Consider the following 18,795-nt stretch of genomic DNA (forward strand, 5'->3'; position numbering starts at 1 on the left):
AAACGCCGTGTGCCACATACGCCCAGCCAATGCAGATCGTAATGTACTAGAATTTGCCCTTCTTCGGCGCCGGGAGTTCCACACCGCCATCATCGCTGTCATCCTCCTCCGCAGCCTCGCCGTCTACCATCGTGTCTCCGTCATCTTCACCCTCCTCTTTGTCCTCATCCCTTCCTCTTTTGAGGCCCTTCATCTTTCTGGTTTGCAATGTGCTAAAGTCCTGCTTGCCTACATGAACTTTGCCGACCTTGTCACCCATGATGTCCATGTCGATGTTCTTCTTCGTCTTCGGTTCGGCGCCCTTGGGTTTCTTCATTGCCTCCTTGAGCATGTCGGGGTCCGCGAACTTCTCTCGGCCGACCGTGAAGTCGAATCTGGGACCCATCTCTTCGAGTTCCACGCGCGGGAGCTTCTGTCCGCTCCGCATCGTCCTGATAAGGTAGAAGCGCAAGTGGATCTTGGGTGCCGGCTGTCCTTCCTCCTCTTCTTCGGCGGATATTGAGATTTGATATTGCAAGCCAGTGACATCTACTTCCGTAGTCTCCTGGCCCCTGAAAAAGTCCAGGAGCAGCGATTTCGCCAGGGTATATTTTGTTTGGGTTGGCGATTCGAAGACGGTGCCATGGAAAGCAATGAGAGGCTTGAGGCCCGTGCCCGGCTTCTTGTTCTTGAATTGCTGCAACTGCCGGAACGTTTCGGGGTTGATGTACAGCTCCAGCATGTCAAGGACTTTGTAGTCGAACGTTCGGATAAAGGTCAGGCAATGGGGCCGCTTTTTGGAGTGGATGCTGAGAACTATGAGGGAAGTGTCGTTCTTGGAAGAGAAGAACTCTAAAGCTGGTGCCTTCAGTTAGCATCATCAAGTCTTTGGTTTGTCGGACCAGGAGGGACCTACACGAGGCATCCTCAAAAGGGTGGATGTCGTTCTTCTTATTGAACCGCTCACAAAATGGCCGTTTCAGCGAGGTTAGGTCCGAAACAGCGAGTTTGAGGATTTGCGAGCTCTTATTGCCGGTTACGAAGAGTACGGTCTTGGTGTTCTCGTGCATCTGCGGAGCCCGCTTCTCCATTGCGCGCTTTGCGCGGGCATTTTTCGGCTTCCTATGACCTCTATCAGGATTTCACATTTTATTGAACGTTGAGGTAGACATACGGCTTCGTTGTCAACATTCTGTAATAAAAGCAATGAATTGGTGCACCTGTCTTCACTTTGGCGCATTGGGAAATCCTCGAAACCTAGGACTTTCGAAAAATTCATCGGAATTCGGGGAAACCATTATGCGGCGGCCAGCTCCGGCTCCGCGGGGCTCTTGGCAGGATCGGGCGGCCTCGGAGGGGCAGAAGCACGTCAGTGCCCCGATATACTCCTACTTTAATAATCTTTCCACCTGCAGTGTAGTCCAGCCTGAGATTCGAGCGGCAAATTCCACTTCTTTCCTTACATCTGCAACAACGTCCAGAGTATTAACCGCAAGCTTCAAAGCATTTCACGGTATTCCAGAGAGGTCCCACCAAACATGGCGAACGTTCAGGAAGTCACCGACGAGTCCTCCTTCGGATCGACTATCTCCGCGCTCCCACCGTCGACGCTGGCGGTCATATATTTCCACGCTCCATGGGCTGCTCCGTGCAAGCAAATGTCTACAGTTCTCTCTACTCTCGCCAGCACATATCCTGCCGATGCACCTCTTCGGTTCTTCTCCGTCAACGCCGAAGAGCTACCGGATGTGTCGGAGGCGTACGATGTGACTGCAGTACCATATATCGTGCTGCAGCGAGAAGGAAAGACTCTAGAGACTGTATCGGGCTCTGACGCATCCAAGGTTCGCGCCGCGGTGGAGAAATATGCCGGCGCGGGAAGTGGCGACTTGAATAACACTCTGCCCCCGGCTCAGACTGTCACAAAGCCACCTCAACCCAGCGCGCCCGCCAACCAGTCGGATGGAACGAAGAATCTAGCGGCGTATGCACCGTCAGCCTCGGAACAGCAAACGGCGCCTCAATATACCTCGGAGGAGCCGCAGACCAGCAAGGAGGAATTGTTTAAGAGGCTGGGTGAGCTGACGAAGGCTGCTCCTGTGATGCTGTTCATGAAGGGTACACCCAGCGCTCCTCAGTGTGGGTTTAGCAGGCAGACCGTCAGCCTATTGCGGGAGAGGGGCATTCGATATGGCTTCTTCAACATATTGGCCGATGATGAGGTTCGGCAGGGGTTGAAGGAATATGCGGATTGGCCCACCTTTCCGCAGCTGTGGGTTGGCGGTGAACTGGTTGGTGGACTGGACATTGTAAGAGCCCAAATCACCTTATCGTGCTTCTTATCACAGTGCTAACGACTCGTAGGTTCGGGAAGAGTTTGAAAATGACCCGAACTTCTTGAGCGAGTATTCTGTGAACGGCCAAAAGGCTTCGGCAGCCGCGTAGGACGTGAATCGAGAGAAAGGAATTGTTGGCTTTGGTTTGGTGGAATGCCAACGATCTTTTACAGATTGTTGAATGATGTCCTATCTTGGAAACTTTCCTCCTCCTCCGACCAGTGCTGACCAATATTGCGACAAGCCTTGGAGTTGAGAGGCTACGCAAGGAGGTAATAGTCGGCCAGGTGGAACGGCAGGCATCATTGCGGTATCTGCGCGCCTGGCGTGAGGCACTGGTGGGGTACCTGGGACCTTCTGACAAAGGTTTCTGTTCCATCTGAGGCCAAGGAAGATAGACGTTTTTGGAAGCAACCCTCACCATGTCCATCGATAGGCAGGTTAAGATTCCCTTTCCACCACATGTTTGAGTGCATTCTCTGAGTCGTTGCAACCTTCCTCTGATTTCTTGCCCCATAGATTCAGGTCTGGAATATGTAGCATACGGGCTAGCCACGCTTTATGTCGGGGTAGATAACGGAAGAATCCAACCTTGGAAATTGCTCGACGGTGATCTGGAGTCCTGTCCAGTTTCAACGGAGATGAGAGTGGCGGTATCAATATGTCGGAAGACGTGTCTGCGACTTCGCAGGAACACGCCCAAGGCATGTTGGTCGTACACCAGACCGATTGTAGAGGACTTCTCCTATAATAATATTCGTATTCATGAAAAACACCTGCAGGGAGGAATAATCCATGGTTGATCTAGGAAGATCCAATCGCAAAACTCCCAATATGGGCTTGAGCTAGCCGGAAAGCGCTTAGTGTAAATACCAATCACTGCTTCAATTTCATATCTGTAACTAAGTCCTTCCCGCTATACCAGTTCACCTCGGAAGTTTTGCAGACTGGATATGGCATCAAACGTAGATTCCGCCGGGGCATCCCAGCCGCCTTACTATGTTGCTAGGTCCGATATCTGCGTCAGTGGCAATGAACGGCGCGTTGGCAATGGCATGTTTGCCTCGCGCGATTTTGAAGCGGGAACACTCATCTTCGCACTAAAGCGACCTCTGGTGGGCGTCTTGGATACGAAGGCGCTGCAAAACACATGTGGAAACTGTTATGCATCCGCTCAGGGAACATCTGATGGCTCGACAATGTTTTTGGACAGGAGCATCCAAGTAAGCGCCTGCGTGGGTTGTAAATACTATCGATATTGCAGCAAGGTCAGTCAATATCAACGACTAGTTATTGTTGATGAATAACCCCATATGTCTCTCAGGTCTGCCAAAAGAAAGCCTGGCAGAGAGTCCACAAGCACGAGTGTAAGATACTCAAGGAGCTGAATGGCAGAGTGCTCCCGCCCGCTGTCCAAGCCACGATGGAAATCCTGATCAGAAGAAAACACGGCTTGATTACGGAGCAGCAATGGCAGATGCTTTGCGCTCTTCAAGCTCATTCTCTCGAGCTCAAGCAAAACGGCAAATACAACGATATCGGGCTCATGGCAATGGGTGCCTTGAACTTTTCGAGGACGCAGGACACTTATACTATCGACTTTGTTGAACAGATGTATTCCAGGGTGAGGATTCGATCTAGTTGACTGTGGTGTAAACAACTCATGGTAATCAATTCCAGGTTCTAACCAATTCTCTGACCTTGGTTACGCCGACATATGACCCAATAGGCCTAGTCATGGACGAAAGGATTGCAAACATCAACCATTCCTGTGACCCGAATGCGTACATCGTCATGGATGGGCCGGAAATTGCCGTGCGGGCGCTCAAACCGGTGCAAAAGGACGAGGAGATCTACATCTCGTACATTGATGCGACCCTTCCCTATGCGCGGCGGCAAGCAGAGCTGAAGAGTCATTGGTTCTTCACTTGCAGATGCATCAAGTGCCAAAAGGGGACTACTACGTCGGAAGAGGCATGGGCTACTGATCCTCACGACCTTAGTCACGAGTGGAAGCGGAAAGGGACGGCTTTGTTAACGAAAGACCTTGCAACTGATGCTAGAAATTACGTAGGGGAGTCACAGGACGAGAGGATTGTTGCAGCACTCCAAGGCTGGGTATTCGACACGTATCAGACGCAGCAGAGAATGTCTGGCGCCGAGGCGATCAAGTGCATTCAAGATTGCATGCAAGATTGCCACAACTCCAGGTTGTGGCCGGTATACCGACAGCCTTTCGCGGCATTGCGAGACGACCTGATCGTAAACATGCTATCAGAGCAGAAATATGCGAGCGCCTGGCCACACTGTGCCAAGCGCTACAGAGACATACTACCCGAGCTGTACCCTCAAGTGGCACATCCTATCCGTGTCATTCAGGTATGGCAAACAGCACTATTGGCCATGTACCTGGCAGGAGAGAAGGAATTCGTAATGGAAGGCGCAGACATGTGCATCATCGGCTTAATGCTGGTAAAGGAGGTGCAAGGCCTTTGCGTGTTGAGTCATGGAGAGACCAGCGCATTCACTACGAGTGTGAGGCGAAAGTATGAAGAAGTTCTTGGAGGTCTCGGTCCTGGCGTAAGTATCACAGACAGTCAGATGAAGGAGCAGCGGGAGATGCTATTCAAAATGGCAGATTCTGTGGCGTATTGAACCGGGAGGTCCAAAGGCCAGAATCGGAATCGGAGAGAGGGTAGAATGTGAGAGAAGAGGATTAAGAGTCGAAAGAAAGCATATCTGGAGAGAAGCGCCCAATTCTGGGATGCAGGTCCGTCGTGAGCCCGGAACACACGGTGCAAGTTCGTGCAAAAGAGTATTGCGGGATTCACTCACCACGTCATGTACACTCACTACCGTGTACGCACCTCGCTTTCACCAACACGATCCCGACCTCACTCTTGCCTTTCACTCACCGCCTGGAGCACTCACTCACCCCTTCGCACTATTTATACCGTTCTCCCTCCATCTGTCGCACCTTTGCTCCTGACCTCCACCCACAACTCTCGCACACCGGTCTCCAGCGTTCACATTCGCAATACAGTCCCGCCACTGTTATCATCCGGACCATTTCGCCGCAGCCTGCATCTGCTACCATGGCTGACAAGACTGCTGACAAGGCTGCCGACAACGGCGGCTCAAAGATGCTCTCTACCGAAGTCGTGGCGATCTTGCTTGCGGCAAATGGGATCTCCAGCATCTCCATGAACCAATACGACGCGATGTCTGCTTTGGACGGCACGCGTACCGCCAGCTCTTTCCAGCATCAGTTTCGCGCCATTCTCAGACGGGCCAAGGAACTCAAGGCGCGGTTGGACGGTGGAGAGAAGTTCGTCCCCGTTACGCCCAGCAAGAAGCGTGGTAAGTGTCGAATGCCTCCAGGTAAAGGCTCATGGACCGAGCAATGCTAACTTCCAGACTAGCTGCCAAAGCAGATGACGGCGACAGCCCCACTAAGCCGAAAAAGGCGAAATCGACTCCCTCCAAACCGAAGGCGGCTGCGAAGAAGGCGAAGGAGAAGAGTGTACTGGACGGTCCCGACCATGAAGAGTTTGCGGATGACTCCAACGATTCTGCGGAAGACTTCCTGACTGGCATCCAAGAGTTCATCAAGGAGGAGAAATATGATGATGAGTGACTGTGGATTGGAGGATCCTTAGCTTTGGTTCGTGGATTCGTGGACAGTATGCGTCGGCTTTTTGAGCAACCAGATTCCATCAAGCCCTTTAGGTATTGAGAATAGGAAGGAGCTGTCACTGATCCGTACACGGGTCATAGTTTCTTGAAGGGGTCGGGCAGAGTGATTTCTGGGACCATGCTGTTACCTCTTTCCACTTTCCACATACGACTGAGAAACTCACGGCACTTGCTCCGTACTGCCCATTTTCCAAGTCCAATTGAACAAGTATTCTAGAAAGAGCAGCAATATGACAGAAGTTCTAATCAGCTTAAGCACCTCCCTCTACGTGTCATGAGGTCTGAAACGAAGCTCTACCGCTAGCATGGTAAGGTAGTCCACCTAGAGGGGAATCGCAGTGGGATAGTCGGTAGGACGTAGAAAGCGGCAATGCACCAGACTTGAGGTTCGTGAAGTTGTTGGAAGCGTAGTTTAATAAGATGTCGTCTTCTCCGAGCCTGTGTACAACAAGCATGATCCCTCCAAAGGGAAGAATAGCCGGCGGGAACTGCACCAGGGCTGGATGCGACGCGTCTCGTCTGGTGTCGTTCGGCATCGGAGGTCGAGGGGATTCCGGTTCTCCAGAAGATTGAATTTCCAACAGGAGTACGGAGTAACATCTACGTCATGTCCAACAACAACAGGACTGGCTGATTATTTCCATCCTCAGCGTACCGTATACGTACAGCGTCTGGCCAGCTGTTCCGCATATTCGGAACCACGCGCTTTACCTATACTGGTCGGACTTAAACTCCAACCAGTAACCGCTTGACTCTAAGAGGGAATTTCTCGACTTCCGCATATCCGGTTTAACTGTCCAGACGCTGTAGTGGTGCAACTCGCTACCCCTGAATTCCCCGGATTATCTAATCTTATTGGGTGACAATCTGCAGGTTCCCGATGCGGCTAGCGGCATGGCAGCACGAGGCCGGCCCATGCCAAGGCGACAGCGTCCCTGCGCTAGCCGAGATCGGGCGGCGTCGAGGCACCGCACCTGATTGGATGCTCTGGCAGTTCCCGAGGATCACGCCTTTCCCTTCTTGGAAGTCCGCAATTTGAGCATTCCTGCCCGTCGCTCTGGCGGCGCGCACCTCCTCTGCGCCGTTCCCTTGTAATAATAATCAATAATAAAAGTCAGCGCCGCCCCCCCTGAGCTCCATGCTCCCTTCCTTTCCCTCTCACCTCCTCGACAGTCTCTCGTTCCCTCCGCTCTTTGTCCTCGTTTGAGTGCTTCAGCCTCCCACACTCGTTCACCAACATCGTTACGCGCTGCACTTTTGTGTACTCGGTAAATAGCTTTTAATCCAGTATTACTCCAACCGTCGCCATGCGTTTCATTCAGAGCATCCTTGCCGGCGCTGCCCTCGTCGCTGCCGCCTTCGCCGAAGTCAAGATCAACGAATACCCCAAGGAGGTCCAGGCGGGTCGTACCTACAAGGTCACCTACTCGCCTGCCGATAACACGCCGACCACCTTCATTCTCCGCAAGGGTGACAATGCCAACCTCGACACCATCACCACTCTGACCGGTACGTCTCGCGCTGGCAGAGGCCGATCCACCGTTCCCGACGACTAACGGATATCAGAGTCTGCGACTGGCGGCGAGTTCCAGTGGAGCGTCGACAGCGCTCTTCCCAACGCCAACGACTACGCCCTTGAGATCCGTCAGGGAACCGACGTCAACTACATCGGCCCCATCACCTTGACCGGTGGTTCCAAGGCCACTTCGTCTGCTTCCAAGGCCTCTTCGACTCACGCCTCCACCTCTTCGGCTCCCAGCACCCTGACCACCTCCACAAGCGTCGCCACTGTCTCGAGCACCGTCAGCGGAAACGCTACCGTGACGAGCGCCTCGCTTTCCCACTCCAGCACCGTTAAGCCCTCTACCACCCCGACCCAGACTCTGCGCGCTCCCGATCAACCTGGTGCCGCCTCCGCTTTCGGCTCGAGCCCGATGGCGGTCCTCTTCGGCGCTGTTGCCGCCATGGTCTACCTCAACTAGGTTTTCTGGTTGCTTAATATTCCTTTGATACCTGTTGAACAGTACTGGTAATGCGGAGGGTTGATGTGCGGCTGGGATTTTTACGTTCTAATGCATAGTTGGGTCAATCGGACGATGACATCATGGACGTGGCGTCGCCATTTTTCTTCCGTGTACCATCGTTCAATAATATACCACACACAGTACACATGACTTCTTATATTTGATATCACCTGGAGGTTACGTGTGCACAGTTGCGGCACACTAGGGCCCTGATCAATCGCCGATGTAGTGTTGGACGATGATCTGACCCCTAAACAGCCTGAAGCCCTCTCGACGTCAGACGCCTCCTTTTTTGTACCAACAAAGGATTCTGTCCCCAAGACGTCTGTCTGCCGTCGGAGGTTTATCCGTTGTACGGAGTACCAGACGGTTATTTGCATGCCGGGCCGGCGCCGTGTCATCTGTGTCGCAGTGTGCCACTCTTGGGCAGTTCGAGCACCAGGTTAAGGCCTGCCTGTGCAACTGTGGTGCGAGTGTGGTGGTGATGGTGGTGGAATGACGTGCATGTCGTACGGCCGACTACTGTGTGTAAGTACTGTACTCCTTGGAACAAAATGGATAGATCCATCGGGTACTTACAACCTGACCTCCCAACACGTGAATTCAATTGCGATCCTCTTCTACGACTACACAATAGTCCTCGAAATGATGCAGATAGTTCTATAGAAGGTGCCAAGAAAAGGAAAAAGGGGTATGCTATGCGACAAGAACCAACCGTCCAACCGACCCCCACCTTTGGACTCTGCTCCCCATGTTCACAAAGCAGAAAACATTATTAAAGAGAAATCTCCTTCGTACGATACGAGCACGCAGCGCATGGGCGGCAGGGGAGAAGCGCCTGATTTTTTTGCCCTTCACTCACTCTACTCGCCCCCAAACATGCCCGCAACGCCTTCCAACCCGGGACTTCCACCCCTCACAATCCCCGGCTGCGTCTCCACGCTCATCTGCATATACTGCTCCATGACCTTGCCCCTATTCCTCGCACCTCCGCCACCTCCAATCCCCCTCCCCCTCTCCACCTTGCCCAGCTCGTGGATACTCACGCCCCTCAAACTCGCCAACAGATCCAACACGATACTCCTCTGCAACCGCTCATCGCTCCTGTTCGCACTCCTCAGCTTCGCCAACCGTCGATCCAGCCGCGCGGGATCCGACCCCACGCCTGGTAGGCTCAACAGGATATTCCTCGGCGTCTCCTCCTCCAGGAGAATAATAGCCGCAATCAGGCTCGCCAGCTCCTTCTGGCAATCCACAAAGTACGGTTCGTGCAGGCTCGTGATTGCGTTCTTGAGCACGTCGTCGCAGAAGAAGGACCGGATGGGCGAGGCCTCGCGAAAGCGCGGGATGAGGGAGCGGAGGACGCGGATGGTCGTGAGCACGGAGCGGGTGTCGCGGACGCGGAGCGTCGAGTTGCTGAAGAGGAGGATGGGCGAGAGTACGGAGAGGTGCGAGAGGATGAAGGTGGGCATGGAAGGGGACTGGGCTTGGTGGTCTTGTTGGGTGTTGTCTGTGCTAGGTCAGCGCATCTGCCGACATGGTACAGAAGAAGCGGTACAGTAAAAGCCCAAACGATGAACATACCTTGTCGGAAATCGAGGAGACTGGCGACAAGTGAAACGGATGAATAGGTGAGTTGCCGTAGGATACTCTCCGTCTTCATCTCGTCGGTTAGGTTATCATTGTCTCCTGCCTGGGCGACCTGCCGGTTGACAGCATCCCACTCTGAGCTGATCTTCCGATTCAGCTCCCCGAACAGGCCTTCAATCATAGGCGGAAGAAAGTGCTCTCGGTACTGAGCTGGGCAGCCTTCGATAAGGTGTACCGCTACGCTGAGCAGAACGGAGAGGTGATGCGCAGATAATGCAGCAGCGTTGCTAAACAGGGCATGGCTGAGTGGACCCGGCAAGTCGCTGATGCTGTAGAAAGAATCGGGGAAGCGGGTCAAGGAGTAGAGAATGAAGTAGGAGCTCTCGCGAATCTGGCGGACCGTGCCTCGAACAGTGGATGCAAAGCCTTCATACGTCGACTTGGAGCTGCTCACCCTTGCGAAGAAGTCCTCGCGGCTCTCGGTCGAGATGCCAGCTTGCCAGAACCTGTCCGTTAGAACTCGCCGGATGACTTGCTGTAAATCGGGCGGTAGATGTGCCCAGCTGGCCTCGACGTTATTGAACGCTTGTGCATGGCTGCAGGTTGTTAGTCGGGATGGAGCACAATAACGAATGGAAAGCTTACCTCACGAGCTGGAGAATGTTCGGGAGTACGACAGGTATTGCATCGGCCCATAAAGACGCAGCAATCTCATATGCAGGTGATCCATCACGCAGCTTCTCGATGGACGCCGCCAGTAGCGTTTTCGTTAGCCGTAGCGGCAGGTGCTGCCTCTGTCAGAGATGCGGGACAAACAGTGTGGGTTACTTACGTTTGAACGTTCCAGAATAGCCGCCTGTAACGCCTGGCCTTCGCTGGGGAGAGGCTGGTCTGACCAGTCCTGCACGTCTTCGAAGTTGTGTGTGGAGAAAAACTCCGGGAGGTGCTCCATGCCCAGCATAGCGCAGAAGGACTGGAAGTTGGAGATGGATTTCGTGAGCTCTTCGCTTTGCCAAGCGGCATTGACTTGGCCCAATATCTGCCTCATGCGGTTGGCTTTAGTATCTCTATCTAGTGTTGTGCAGCGATGTCTGTTTGCGTTAGTACTCATGTGTTCGGAACTCAATTAACAGAGTTTTACGCACATGATTATGAAGAGAAAAGCGTTGAACGCCAAGCGTTGCCTCTCGTCTGATTCCGGAGACGCAACTAATTCCTTTATCTTCTGTTCTAACGTATCGTATACATTCTAGTGTAGAAGGGTCAGCGCTTTGACTCATGAAAGCATGGAGAATGGCATACCATGAAATCGTCCGGGAACTTCATCGCGAGCTTCTGCATCTCCAGGCTACACATACGATCAAGGTCTTTTACGGATTCCGAGTAGGGAAGCAAAGAAGGGTTATCCGCCAATTTGACGGTGAGTAAGTATTCGAGGAAAGAAAGTGCAAAATGCGGTCGGTCCGGGAGGGCTTTCGTCGAGAATGTGGACATGAGTTGGACGACTTTCTTCGTAATCTCCGGATCCTGAAGGACGTTAGCGAGGCAACAGCTCGAGATTTAAAGGTTATACCTCAAATCTAGCTTGTATAAGTTGACTACACCACTGTTCAAATGACTCTTCCATTCGGACGCGTATGTCCTCCTATTCATGGTCAGTCAGGCACGTGGTGGACGTGGGTTGGAGACGGCATACAAATTCTTCAGGATCTGCAGACGGAGGCATGGAGAGCCACTTCAGGTATCCTTTGAGCGCCGCATCAATGATTGTTACATGTGCATCTACACGCAGGACCGGCATTGAGCTCTTGGAGAATGTTTGTGCTACAGCCTGTCAGCAAGTCAAGCAAGCCGTAGGACGCTGGACATACGTTGAAACGGAGGCTCGTCTTGGTACAAGTTTTGGAACATGGTCGTAGCCTGGGTGAGCACCAGCGTCATGGCGTCAATCGGGTGGTGCCGCACCGCAGTCTCGATGATATCCACACAGTAGCGTCTGTAATTTCCGAGAAAAGCATGGCGTTCCGGAACGGTATCTACGTCTTCATTCAGGAAGAGGATAGTGGGATTCTCTGAATCCTCAGGGAACGCTTCGTAACGGATCAGGCGCGCACAACATAGCTCCAACAGGGGCATCATGATCTGTTGGGCGAAATTTTCTCGCAGGAAGCGAGATCTTAGCAGCTTCGTCCAGCAATGCAGGACCGGGATAGAAACAAAAAGACTAGGGTTACGAGTGATGTCGAACAGCAGCTCAAGAAAGCCGGGAATGTTACTTCCTTCTGGCAGATCGCGGAGCTTCTGCTCGACGAACAATCCGAGGCTGTTACCAATCTAACGTCGTCAGCGAGGGATCCCATGATGAAGGGCGGGCAGACTCTACCTCTGCAATCTTCTTGCAGAGCATATACTTTTGCTCATGGATATCATGCGCATCCATGTCGGACAGTGTCCAATTGTATACTTCACGCAAAAGATTGACACTGTCGACCGTGAGCATGGGGCTGACCAACTCTACGATGTCTTCATCATGGAGATGGTGCCGCAGATATATGGCCTGGATGACTTCAATGGCAGCCTACAAGGAGGAGTCAGTCAAGGAAAGCCGCCTGAAGCTGGCTTGGGAATTTACCAATTGTAAATCTACAACAGGCGCAGCCAACACCCTGGAGACATTCTGTATGATTTGCAAGGCGGAGATGGCCTTGGGCATGATCCACGACATGGATGCTCGAAGGGCGTTCATGGTCTTCACGGCACAAGTTCGCACGCGTTCCTCGTTCCTGAAATCCTGGGATAGGCACCAATTGAGATTGTCGCACAACCGCCTCAACCAGCCCTCGTCACCAAACCGGACGGCTAAGCCTTTGTCACGAGTGGGAAGCTGCTGGGTGAGCACTTCGGCAGGGGTGAAGATCTCGACGCAGGCCCGACCCAGGTCGCTACCCCGTAGTCCCGCCGTGGCATCCTCACGGTTGAAGACTTCCTCGGACAGCGTCTCCAGCACGTACAGAACAACGGCCTGGTGATGTAACGAGGTTTGCCAGAGGGCCACCAGCTGCTCGTCCATGTTGAGCCATTCGTCGCCCCAGGAGCGCTTCGCAACTTCGACCCACAGGTGAGCGACCTTGTTCCGTAGGTACACGGGATCATCCTCGGTGATGCTCTGGGCCAGCTCAACAACGCAGTCCCGGAGCGCCTCCCCTTGGGCAACGGTAAAGTCTTCCCAGTTATAGAGGATGGCGTGCTCGAGCATGGTGAGGCCATAGTGGCGGAGCTGTGCAGGCTGAGAGCGGTCAAGGGCGAGGTTGCGGCCATGGGCAGGGGCATCGGGGTGATGCTTTGCAGATTCGAGGTATTGGGTGGCCTGGCGGCGGGTGGTATTGGAGCTGGCCGGGTCGTAGATGGAATGCAGGGCCTCAAGGACTTGGGAGAGATGGACTTGGGCGACGTGGACGCCGTTCGTGCTGCCGTTGGGGGTGGTCGCGTGCGGCGGGTCGGCTTGCCAGGCGCCGTCCATGGTGATGGAGTCGGCTCGACCAAGCTTCACACCTGCGGCAGCCAGGCGCTTGAAATGGAGTGCGACAATGGCAGCAGGAACAAGCGGCGGAAGTCTGCGGGCGACTTCGCAGGCCTCGGATGGAACGCAGCGCAAGGGGCGGTGGTGGAGCTGGGGGGTGTGAAGGAGGGAAAGTTTGTGGAGGTCGAGGTCGAGCTTGCGCTCGAGGTTGAGGTTGAGGTTCAAGTCATGGTGGTCGTCGGCGGAGAGCAAGAAAACTGGGCCGGGCGCCATAGTATCACCGACGCCCGCCCCGCGCGTGCTCGATATTGTATTGAAATCGGTCCGCAGTCCTGGTGCCCCATTCACTGTCAGTAACTCCTTCACCCACAGGCCGTTCATCGACGCGCCGGAGGGGCTCAGTTGCGGGCTTGGGCGCGTCACCCACAACGCGATGTCACGGGGAATCGGAGCAGCACCTGAGCCGCCCTACCAGCCAGCCCTGGAGGTCGAGGATGCACGTCTCCAACCTTCAACGTCTCGAGCTATTTACTCTACTTGTACATGGCCGAACCACGAATCTGGGGAAGACGGCTCGAATTACACTTATCTCGGGGTCCCAATCCGACTCTGATGACCGTGGTGCGCAACTCGGCTTGGCCAAACATTGAAGAGGGCCCCTGTGTCCGGACAACGTGACAATCGAACGACCGCCCAACACATGGTACATGAGGACCCTATTCTAGACCCTCCACCGCCACACACACGCGCACACCATACACATCAATTTCTGGCTCGCCTACCGATTATAATAGTAGATGGACGACATCCGCCTCCTTGTCGATACACCGACCGCCTTACATAACACTGCACCACTCCTGGACCAATGCATAATACCCAAACTCGTCCTCATCCGAGTCCACTAATGCCCCTTGTTTCCGTACGACGCCCTTGATCGTGATGCTCTGCTCACCCTGAGCATGCCACCACTGCAGCACCTGCTGCGGCCCCTCCCTCCGCTCACTGTGAATGGTCCACTTGCCTCCGCTGACCTCTACCGTCGTCTGGCTGGTGGGGAAGTGGAATTCAGGCAGGAATATCACCGTAGGTGCTTCTTCGCTGGTTGGGCTGGCTGCCACCAGCCTGAGTTTGAAGCTGCAGTTGGCCAAATCGAATCCGAAAGACGATATGTCTCCATGCACTGCCACCGGCGTGGGTCGGATGAAGGCTTCCGCCGCCCGTAGTCCTTTCACGGCTTCAGCTGTGGATCTGAAACTCATAGTCTCTGCTGCCATGGCCTCGCCCAGGTTTTCGGGGGACACACGTGACCTATCGTCGGAGTGCGACTTGGAGAAGGACGGTGACGATGTGTCAGTCGATGCTCGCGACTCTTCTTCCGAAAAGACGCCCGCTGGCACGACTTTGTCGTCGATCGAGTAGATGGACAAATCTTCGCCGTTCCAGTTGTCGCCCCAATAGTGGTTGTTCTGGAGGCCTAGTCAGTAAAAGCGTCACGACAAACTCGGCAGCGTGCACCAACCGTGACCACATATGTCCACAAGGTGAACCCGTTCGCCATGCTTTCCTCTAACGCAAAGTGATTTGCGTCCAGGGCCGCAATCTGGCTGCTGTAGTTTCCCGTGCGATAAGCCGACTTGTCGTTCATGTCATACGGAATCCCAATCTCCGTGAATACGCAGGGGTGGACGCCCATCTTCTCCCTCCCTTCTTCTCGAATTGCCCTGAGCTGGTCCGCAAAGCACCTTCGTATTGCAGTCTCTCCGATTTTCACGGCAAAGGCTGGGCTCCAATACTTTCCCCGCAACACGCCAAACACATCCACGTTCCATAGCCGGTTCCTTACACGGTTAGTCGTGTCGTCTTTGACAGCACACTTTCCTTACCATTTCTTGGTCATCAAGGTGATGCCATCGTAAAAGTGCGGGGAGAAGACCATGTTCGGATCGTCGTCTTTGGTGTCCTTGATAGAAGGAGGAATCTCCAGTACAGGAGGTTGGATAAACATGAGTGAGTCCGGGAAGAAAGATTTGATCCTGGCGCTGTATTTCCGGTAATGCGGCATGTAGTAGTTGTTGGTGAAGTACTCGTAGTTGATCGGAGCTCCATTCTTGGGATCGATTCCGAAATAGTCTTTCTTCAGCAGAGTGTCGGTCGCGGGATCCCAGACACCGTGCTGCGCCCAGAGACACTCGCCTAGCTTCCAACCTGGGTCACGCTTCCAACCGTACGAGCTGTCGTCATAGTCGGCCTGCAACCACGCGCTCTTTCCTTCAGGGTCGACGAGAACCTCTCCTGTCCGCTTTGGCCCCATTCCACCGAAATCCCATGTGGGAATCTCACAGGCCCTGCCGGACCCGGTGAGGATTGCTTGCCAGGCAGTGGGAGAGGTGCCCTTTTGAAGTTTCTGTTCGGTGGGGATCTTCTCAAGGTCTTGGTTACCAATCAAGCCTCGATTCGGTTCGTTCATGCTTTCCCAGCCCACAATCGGGTCATGCCAGAGGTCACCGGCTTCTTTGATTCGCTTCGCCAGGTGAGCGCAAGCGTTGATGAAGTGGTCCTGCAGGTAGTCCTGTATGTTCTTCCCGTCGATGATGGCCTTGGGAGCAAAATCTCGTCCTGCGAAAAAGAGCGTAAACATGACCTGGCAAGCGAGGCGTGTGTAGTTGGTAGCCCAGATCATCTTCGGGAATTGATCGGGCTCGGAGTACGTGTTGTGGACGAGGGCGGCTTCGGTGATGTTGAAAAACCTGGGGTCCAGCCCGCAGGCATACAAAGTCCACATGGGCGCTCCTGAGCCGCCGGAGAATCGAGACCACTGGCACACTGGTCAGATGCCATATCTACTGTTCTTCGGAATTCCTACTACGTACAACATCCTGATGCGGGTCCATGAATATGTAAAAGCCAAAACGCTTCGCCACCCGCAGGATGGAAATAGTGTGCTGTATCCATGCCTCGTCATACTTGCCCGGGCCTGCATGCTCGATGGCCTCCCATGTGAAGATATATCTGATGGTGTTGTAGCCCCATGATCGCAACCGCGCAAAGTGCGTTGCCGCATCCTCAACGGAGAAAGGGCGGTTCACAAAAGATACTCCGTCGCCGTCAAAGAAACCATCCGCAACATGCGAGGGCTGTGAGGGTGTGGCTGGGAATTTGGCATCGGCAGCGCAGTTGATGCCATGAAGAGTGACCTCACGGTTGTGGGCATCGCGGAAGGTACTACCATCAATACGCAGCCGGAGAGACATGACGTGCTATCAAACGAGAGTAGAGGACAAAGCAAAGAAGAAAATAAATGCAAGCAGACAACTCGTCTGCAGTACGTGCAAGCGGTTGTTGCTGTCAGCGTCGATGCATGACGTCCGAGGTTGAGGTGTTACCGCTGCGTGCTATACTCCTTTGGGTATATACTGGTTGGAGGACCCCGGTCCCTGCCTTGATGAACCACGCCTCCCCGGTGCCTTGGCAATCTGCGATACGACGAGAGGACAACTTTCAGAAACGCAACCTCGACCTGTGTCCGCAGCTTTGCGCCCCCTTCCATATAAAATCCTTTCCTCCCCCCCCAAACATCCCCCGTTGATGACCTAGCTTGCCCATACACTACAACTCGGCCCTCCACGTCGGTTGGCTCGACTCCCCACTCGTTACAGCCGCAACACCATCGCCATCGCCATCGCCATGATTGTCCCGCTGTCCACCTTGGCCCTGGGGCTGCTCTCCGCCGCACCGCTGGCCCACGGGCTCTCCCCCTCTGATATCCCCGCCGATAGACCCGTGTCGCAGCTGATCAAAGACGCAAGCGTCAAGCTTGCCTCCGGAAATACCCAAGAAGCCCTTACCTACTTCGACGTCGCCATCTCGCGCGATCCTCAAAACTACCTCACCTACTTCCGCCGTGGCGCCGCTTATCTATCCTTGGGGAAAGCCGCACAGGCAAAGAGCGATTTTGATAAGGTACTGGAGATCAAGCCCGGTTTTGAGGGCGCATTGGTACAGAGAGCGAAGATTAGGGCGCGCGAGGCCGACTGGGCAGCGGCACGCAAAGACTACGAGGCCGCTGGCAAGACCGAAGAGATAAGGGAACTCGAGGAAGCTCAGGGGGCAGCTGTGCTAGCCAAGGAAGCAGCAGAGAAGGGCGACTGGGACGCTTGCATCACCCACGCCGGAGTGGCCATCCTGGTCGCTGGTGCCGCTTATGACATCCGGAAAACAAGAGCAAAGTGTCGTTTCGAAAAGGGCGATGTCGTAGAAGGCATCGGCGATCTGCAACACCTCTTGCAGATCAACACGGGTGATATCGGTCCTTATCTTCAGAGCTCCGCCATGGCCTTTTACTCCTTGGGTGAAACGGACAAAGGCCTCAAGCACGTTGCACAATGTCTGCAGTCAGATCCGGATTCCAAGAAATGCATGAAGCTGCGGAGACGTGAGAAGAACCTGGATAAGCAGACCAAAAAGCTCAGACAGCTGTTTGAGAAGAAGCAATACGTAGCCTCCGTCAAGATGCTGGTCCCCAAGGGCGACCAGCCAGGCCTCTTGAAGGAGATCAAAGATGGCTTCGAGGAATATGTCAAAGAGGGTTATATCTATCGAAACTCGCCGCAAGGTCTATACTCAAGTTTTGTGGAGATGGCGTGTGAAGCATACAGTGAGGTATGAGGCTCATCAACCGCCCTACTACGTCGCATACTTACCCGAGGTAGATGACCAATAAGGTGGAAAAAGCAACTCCGTACTGCAAGGAAGCGCTACAATACAACCCCAACTCGCTCTACGGCCTTCTCAACCAAGCCCAACGCGAACTGGACGCCGACGACTTCGAAGCCGCTATTCGTACCCTCGACGCTGCAAAGGAGCACCACGGCCACACGAATAAGGTACAAGAAATGCTTCAGAAAGCACATAGTCTTCTTAGGCGCTCCAAGCAGAAAGACTACTACAAGGTCCTCGGTGTTTCCCGTGACGCCGACGAGCGCGACATCAAGAAAGCCTACCGCAAGCTCTCCAAGCTGTACCACCCAGACAAAGCCTCCGCGAACAATCTCACCCCCGAAGAAGCCCAGAAGAAGATGGCTGCCGTCAACGAGGCATACGAGGTCCTCTCCGACCCGGAGCTCAAGCAGCGCTTCGACAACGGCGACGACCCGAACAACCCCCAGCAGCAGCAGAATCCGTTCCAGGGCTCACCGTTCGGCGGGTTTGGCGGCCAAGGGCAGCAGTTCTTCTTCCATCAGGGAGGAGGACAGGGTGGAGGATTCAAGTTCCAGGGATTCCCTGGTGGTGGATTTGGCTTTTAGGAGAGCACCGGGAGAAATGGCGTTCGGGAGGATACAGATGAATAGTGCGCAGGTGCATAGTGCATGCATTGCGGCTGCTTTGAGGTATTCGTGTTTGTGGCATTGCTTGGGCGTTCGTCAAGGTGGGTTTGTATGATATCCTTTTTGCTTAAATGGGAGGGGCGGTAGACTCTCATTAGTAGATGGTTCTGTGGTGTATTGTCACAGTGAATTGTTATATCTATCAGCCAGTTAGGCGAAAAGCTCTCCTGCTTTTAAGGCTCAATGTGATGGTCCCGTTGACCATTTGCAGACTCCGGCTGTCTAATTCAACTTGTCAAGTCACAGTACGTATTCAGAAATGAAGA

General features: G+C 53.9%; 8 protein-coding genes across 8 annotated transcripts; 5 read left to right on the top strand and 3 right to left on the bottom strand.

The window, feature by feature from the left end:
• Positions 1 to 46: 46 nt before the first annotated feature.
• Positions 47 to 1,170, bottom strand: EI97DRAFT_441570 (Brix-domain-containing protein; the record flags this gene model as incomplete). The annotated part of the gene is made up of 3 exons (XM_033799706.1): positions 47 to 837; positions 896 to 1,110; positions 1,154 to 1,170. 3 exons carry the CDS (start codon positions 1,168 to 1,170, stop codon positions 47 to 49), a joined length of 1,023 nt encoding a protein of 340 aa, XP_033655073.1.
• A 170-nt stretch (positions 1,171 to 1,340) lies between these two features.
• EI97DRAFT_296647 (monothiol glutaredoxin-like protein-4) lies at positions 1,341 to 2,590 on the top strand. The gene is made up of 2 exons (XM_033794490.1): positions 1,341 to 2,288; positions 2,344 to 2,590. The coding sequence occupies exons 1-2, from the start codon at positions 1,518 to 1,520 to the stop codon at positions 2,422 to 2,424; spliced, it is 852 nt and encodes a 283-aa protein (XP_033655074.1). The 5' UTR covers positions 1,341 to 1,517; the 3' UTR covers positions 2,425 to 2,590.
• Positions 2,591 to 3,229: 639 nt separating this feature from the next.
• Positions 3,230 to 5,190, top strand: EI97DRAFT_296883 (SET domain-containing protein). The gene is made up of 3 exons (XM_033794491.1): positions 3,230 to 3,583; positions 3,640 to 3,939; positions 3,996 to 5,190. Exons 1-3 carry the CDS (start codon positions 3,269 to 3,271, stop codon positions 4,968 to 4,970), a joined length of 1,590 nt encoding a protein of 529 aa, XP_033655075.1. The 5' UTR covers positions 3,230 to 3,268; the 3' UTR covers positions 4,971 to 5,190.
• Positions 5,191 to 6,169, top strand: EI97DRAFT_296884 (uncharacterized protein). The gene is made up of 2 exons (XM_033794492.1): positions 5,191 to 5,675; positions 5,738 to 6,169. The coding sequence occupies exons 1-2, from the start codon at positions 5,411 to 5,413 to the stop codon at positions 5,950 to 5,952; spliced, it is 480 nt and encodes a 159-aa protein (XP_033655076.1). The 5' UTR covers positions 5,191 to 5,410; the 3' UTR covers positions 5,953 to 6,169.
• A 1,149-nt stretch (positions 6,170 to 7,318) lies between these two features.
• EI97DRAFT_466378 (uncharacterized protein) lies at positions 7,319 to 8,181 on the top strand (the record flags this gene model as incomplete). The annotated part of the gene is made up of 2 exons (XM_033801529.1): positions 7,319 to 7,520; positions 7,578 to 8,181. 2 exons carry the CDS (start codon positions 7,319 to 7,321, stop codon positions 7,991 to 7,993), a joined length of 618 nt encoding a protein of 205 aa, XP_033655077.1. The 3' UTR covers positions 7,994 to 8,181.
• A 717-nt stretch (positions 8,182 to 8,898) lies between these two features.
• EI97DRAFT_374586 (uncharacterized protein) lies at positions 8,899 to 13,145 on the bottom strand (the record flags this gene model as incomplete). Its single annotated transcript, XM_033795462.1, has 12 exons — positions 8,899 to 9,550; positions 9,616 to 9,823; positions 9,938 to 10,221; positions 10,271 to 10,413; positions 10,458 to 10,716; positions 10,771 to 10,874; positions 10,928 to 11,152; positions 11,199 to 11,270; positions 11,322 to 11,449; positions 11,497 to 11,959; positions 12,009 to 12,203; positions 12,258 to 13,145. The coding sequence occupies 12 exons, from the start codon at positions 13,143 to 13,145 to the stop codon at positions 8,899 to 8,901; spliced, it is 3,621 nt and encodes a 1,206-aa protein (XP_033655078.1).
• Positions 13,146 to 13,741: 596 nt separating this feature from the next.
• EI97DRAFT_489071 (glycoside hydrolase) lies at positions 13,742 to 16,396 on the bottom strand (the record flags this gene model as incomplete). Its single annotated transcript, XM_033802210.1, has 4 exons — positions 13,742 to 14,611; positions 14,665 to 14,983; positions 15,029 to 15,960; positions 16,016 to 16,396. 4 exons carry the CDS (start codon positions 16,394 to 16,396, stop codon positions 13,982 to 13,984), a joined length of 2,262 nt encoding a protein of 753 aa, XP_033655079.1. The 3' UTR covers positions 13,742 to 13,981.
• A 248-nt stretch (positions 16,397 to 16,644) lies between these two features.
• EI97DRAFT_396386 (DNAJ domain-containing protein) lies at positions 16,645 to 18,771 on the top strand. Its single transcript, XM_033796336.1, has 2 exons — positions 16,645 to 17,804; positions 17,855 to 18,771. Exons 1-2 carry the CDS (start codon positions 16,830 to 16,832, stop codon positions 18,446 to 18,448), a joined length of 1,569 nt encoding a protein of 522 aa, XP_033655080.1. The 5' UTR covers positions 16,645 to 16,829; the 3' UTR covers positions 18,449 to 18,771.
• The last annotated feature ends 24 nt before the right edge of the window (positions 18,772 to 18,795 follow it).

The sequence above is a fragment of the Westerdykella ornata genome, assembly GCF_010094085.1.
Source record: "Westerdykella ornata strain CBS 379.55 unplaced genomic scaffold EI97scaffold_7, whole genome shotgun sequence".
Classification (NCBI taxonomy): domain Eukaryota; kingdom Fungi; phylum Ascomycota; class Dothideomycetes; order Pleosporales; family Sporormiaceae; genus Westerdykella; species Westerdykella ornata.

Bases quoted from the DNA above. Each gene is read 5' to 3' on its own strand.
- EI97DRAFT_296647 (XM_033794490.1), top strand. From the start codon at position 1,518: ATGGCGAACGTTCAGGAAGTCACCGACGAGTCCTCCTTCGGATCGACT. The intron at 2,289-2,343 runs GTAAGAGCCCAA...AACGACTCGTAG, and splicing joins TGGTTGGTGGACTGGACATT to GTTCGGGAAGAGTTTGAAAA.
- EI97DRAFT_396386 (XM_033796336.1), top strand. From the start codon at position 16,830: ATGATTGTCCCGCTGTCCACCTTGGCCCTGGGGCTGCTCTCCGCCGCA. The intron at 17,805-17,854 runs GTATGAGGCTCA...TACCCGAGGTAG, and splicing joins CGTGTGAAGCATACAGTGAG to ATGACCAATAAGGTGGAAAA.
- EI97DRAFT_296883 (XM_033794491.1), top strand. From the start codon at position 3,269: ATGGCATCAAACGTAGATTCCGCCGGGGCATCCCAGCCGCCTTACTAT. The intron at 3,584-3,639 runs GTCAGTCAATAT...TATGTCTCTCAG, and splicing joins ACTATCGATATTGCAGCAAG to GTCTGCCAAAAGAAAGCCTG. The intron at 3,940-3,995 runs GTGAGGATTCGA...AATCAATTCCAG, and splicing joins TTGAACAGATGTATTCCAGG to GTTCTAACCAATTCTCTGAC.
- EI97DRAFT_296884 (XM_033794492.1), top strand. From the start codon at position 5,411: ATGGCTGACAAGACTGCTGACAAGGCTGCCGACAACGGCGGCTCAAAG. The intron at 5,676-5,737 runs GTAAGTGTCGAA...CTTCCAGACTAG, and splicing joins TACGCCCAGCAAGAAGCGTG to CTGCCAAAGCAGATGACGGC.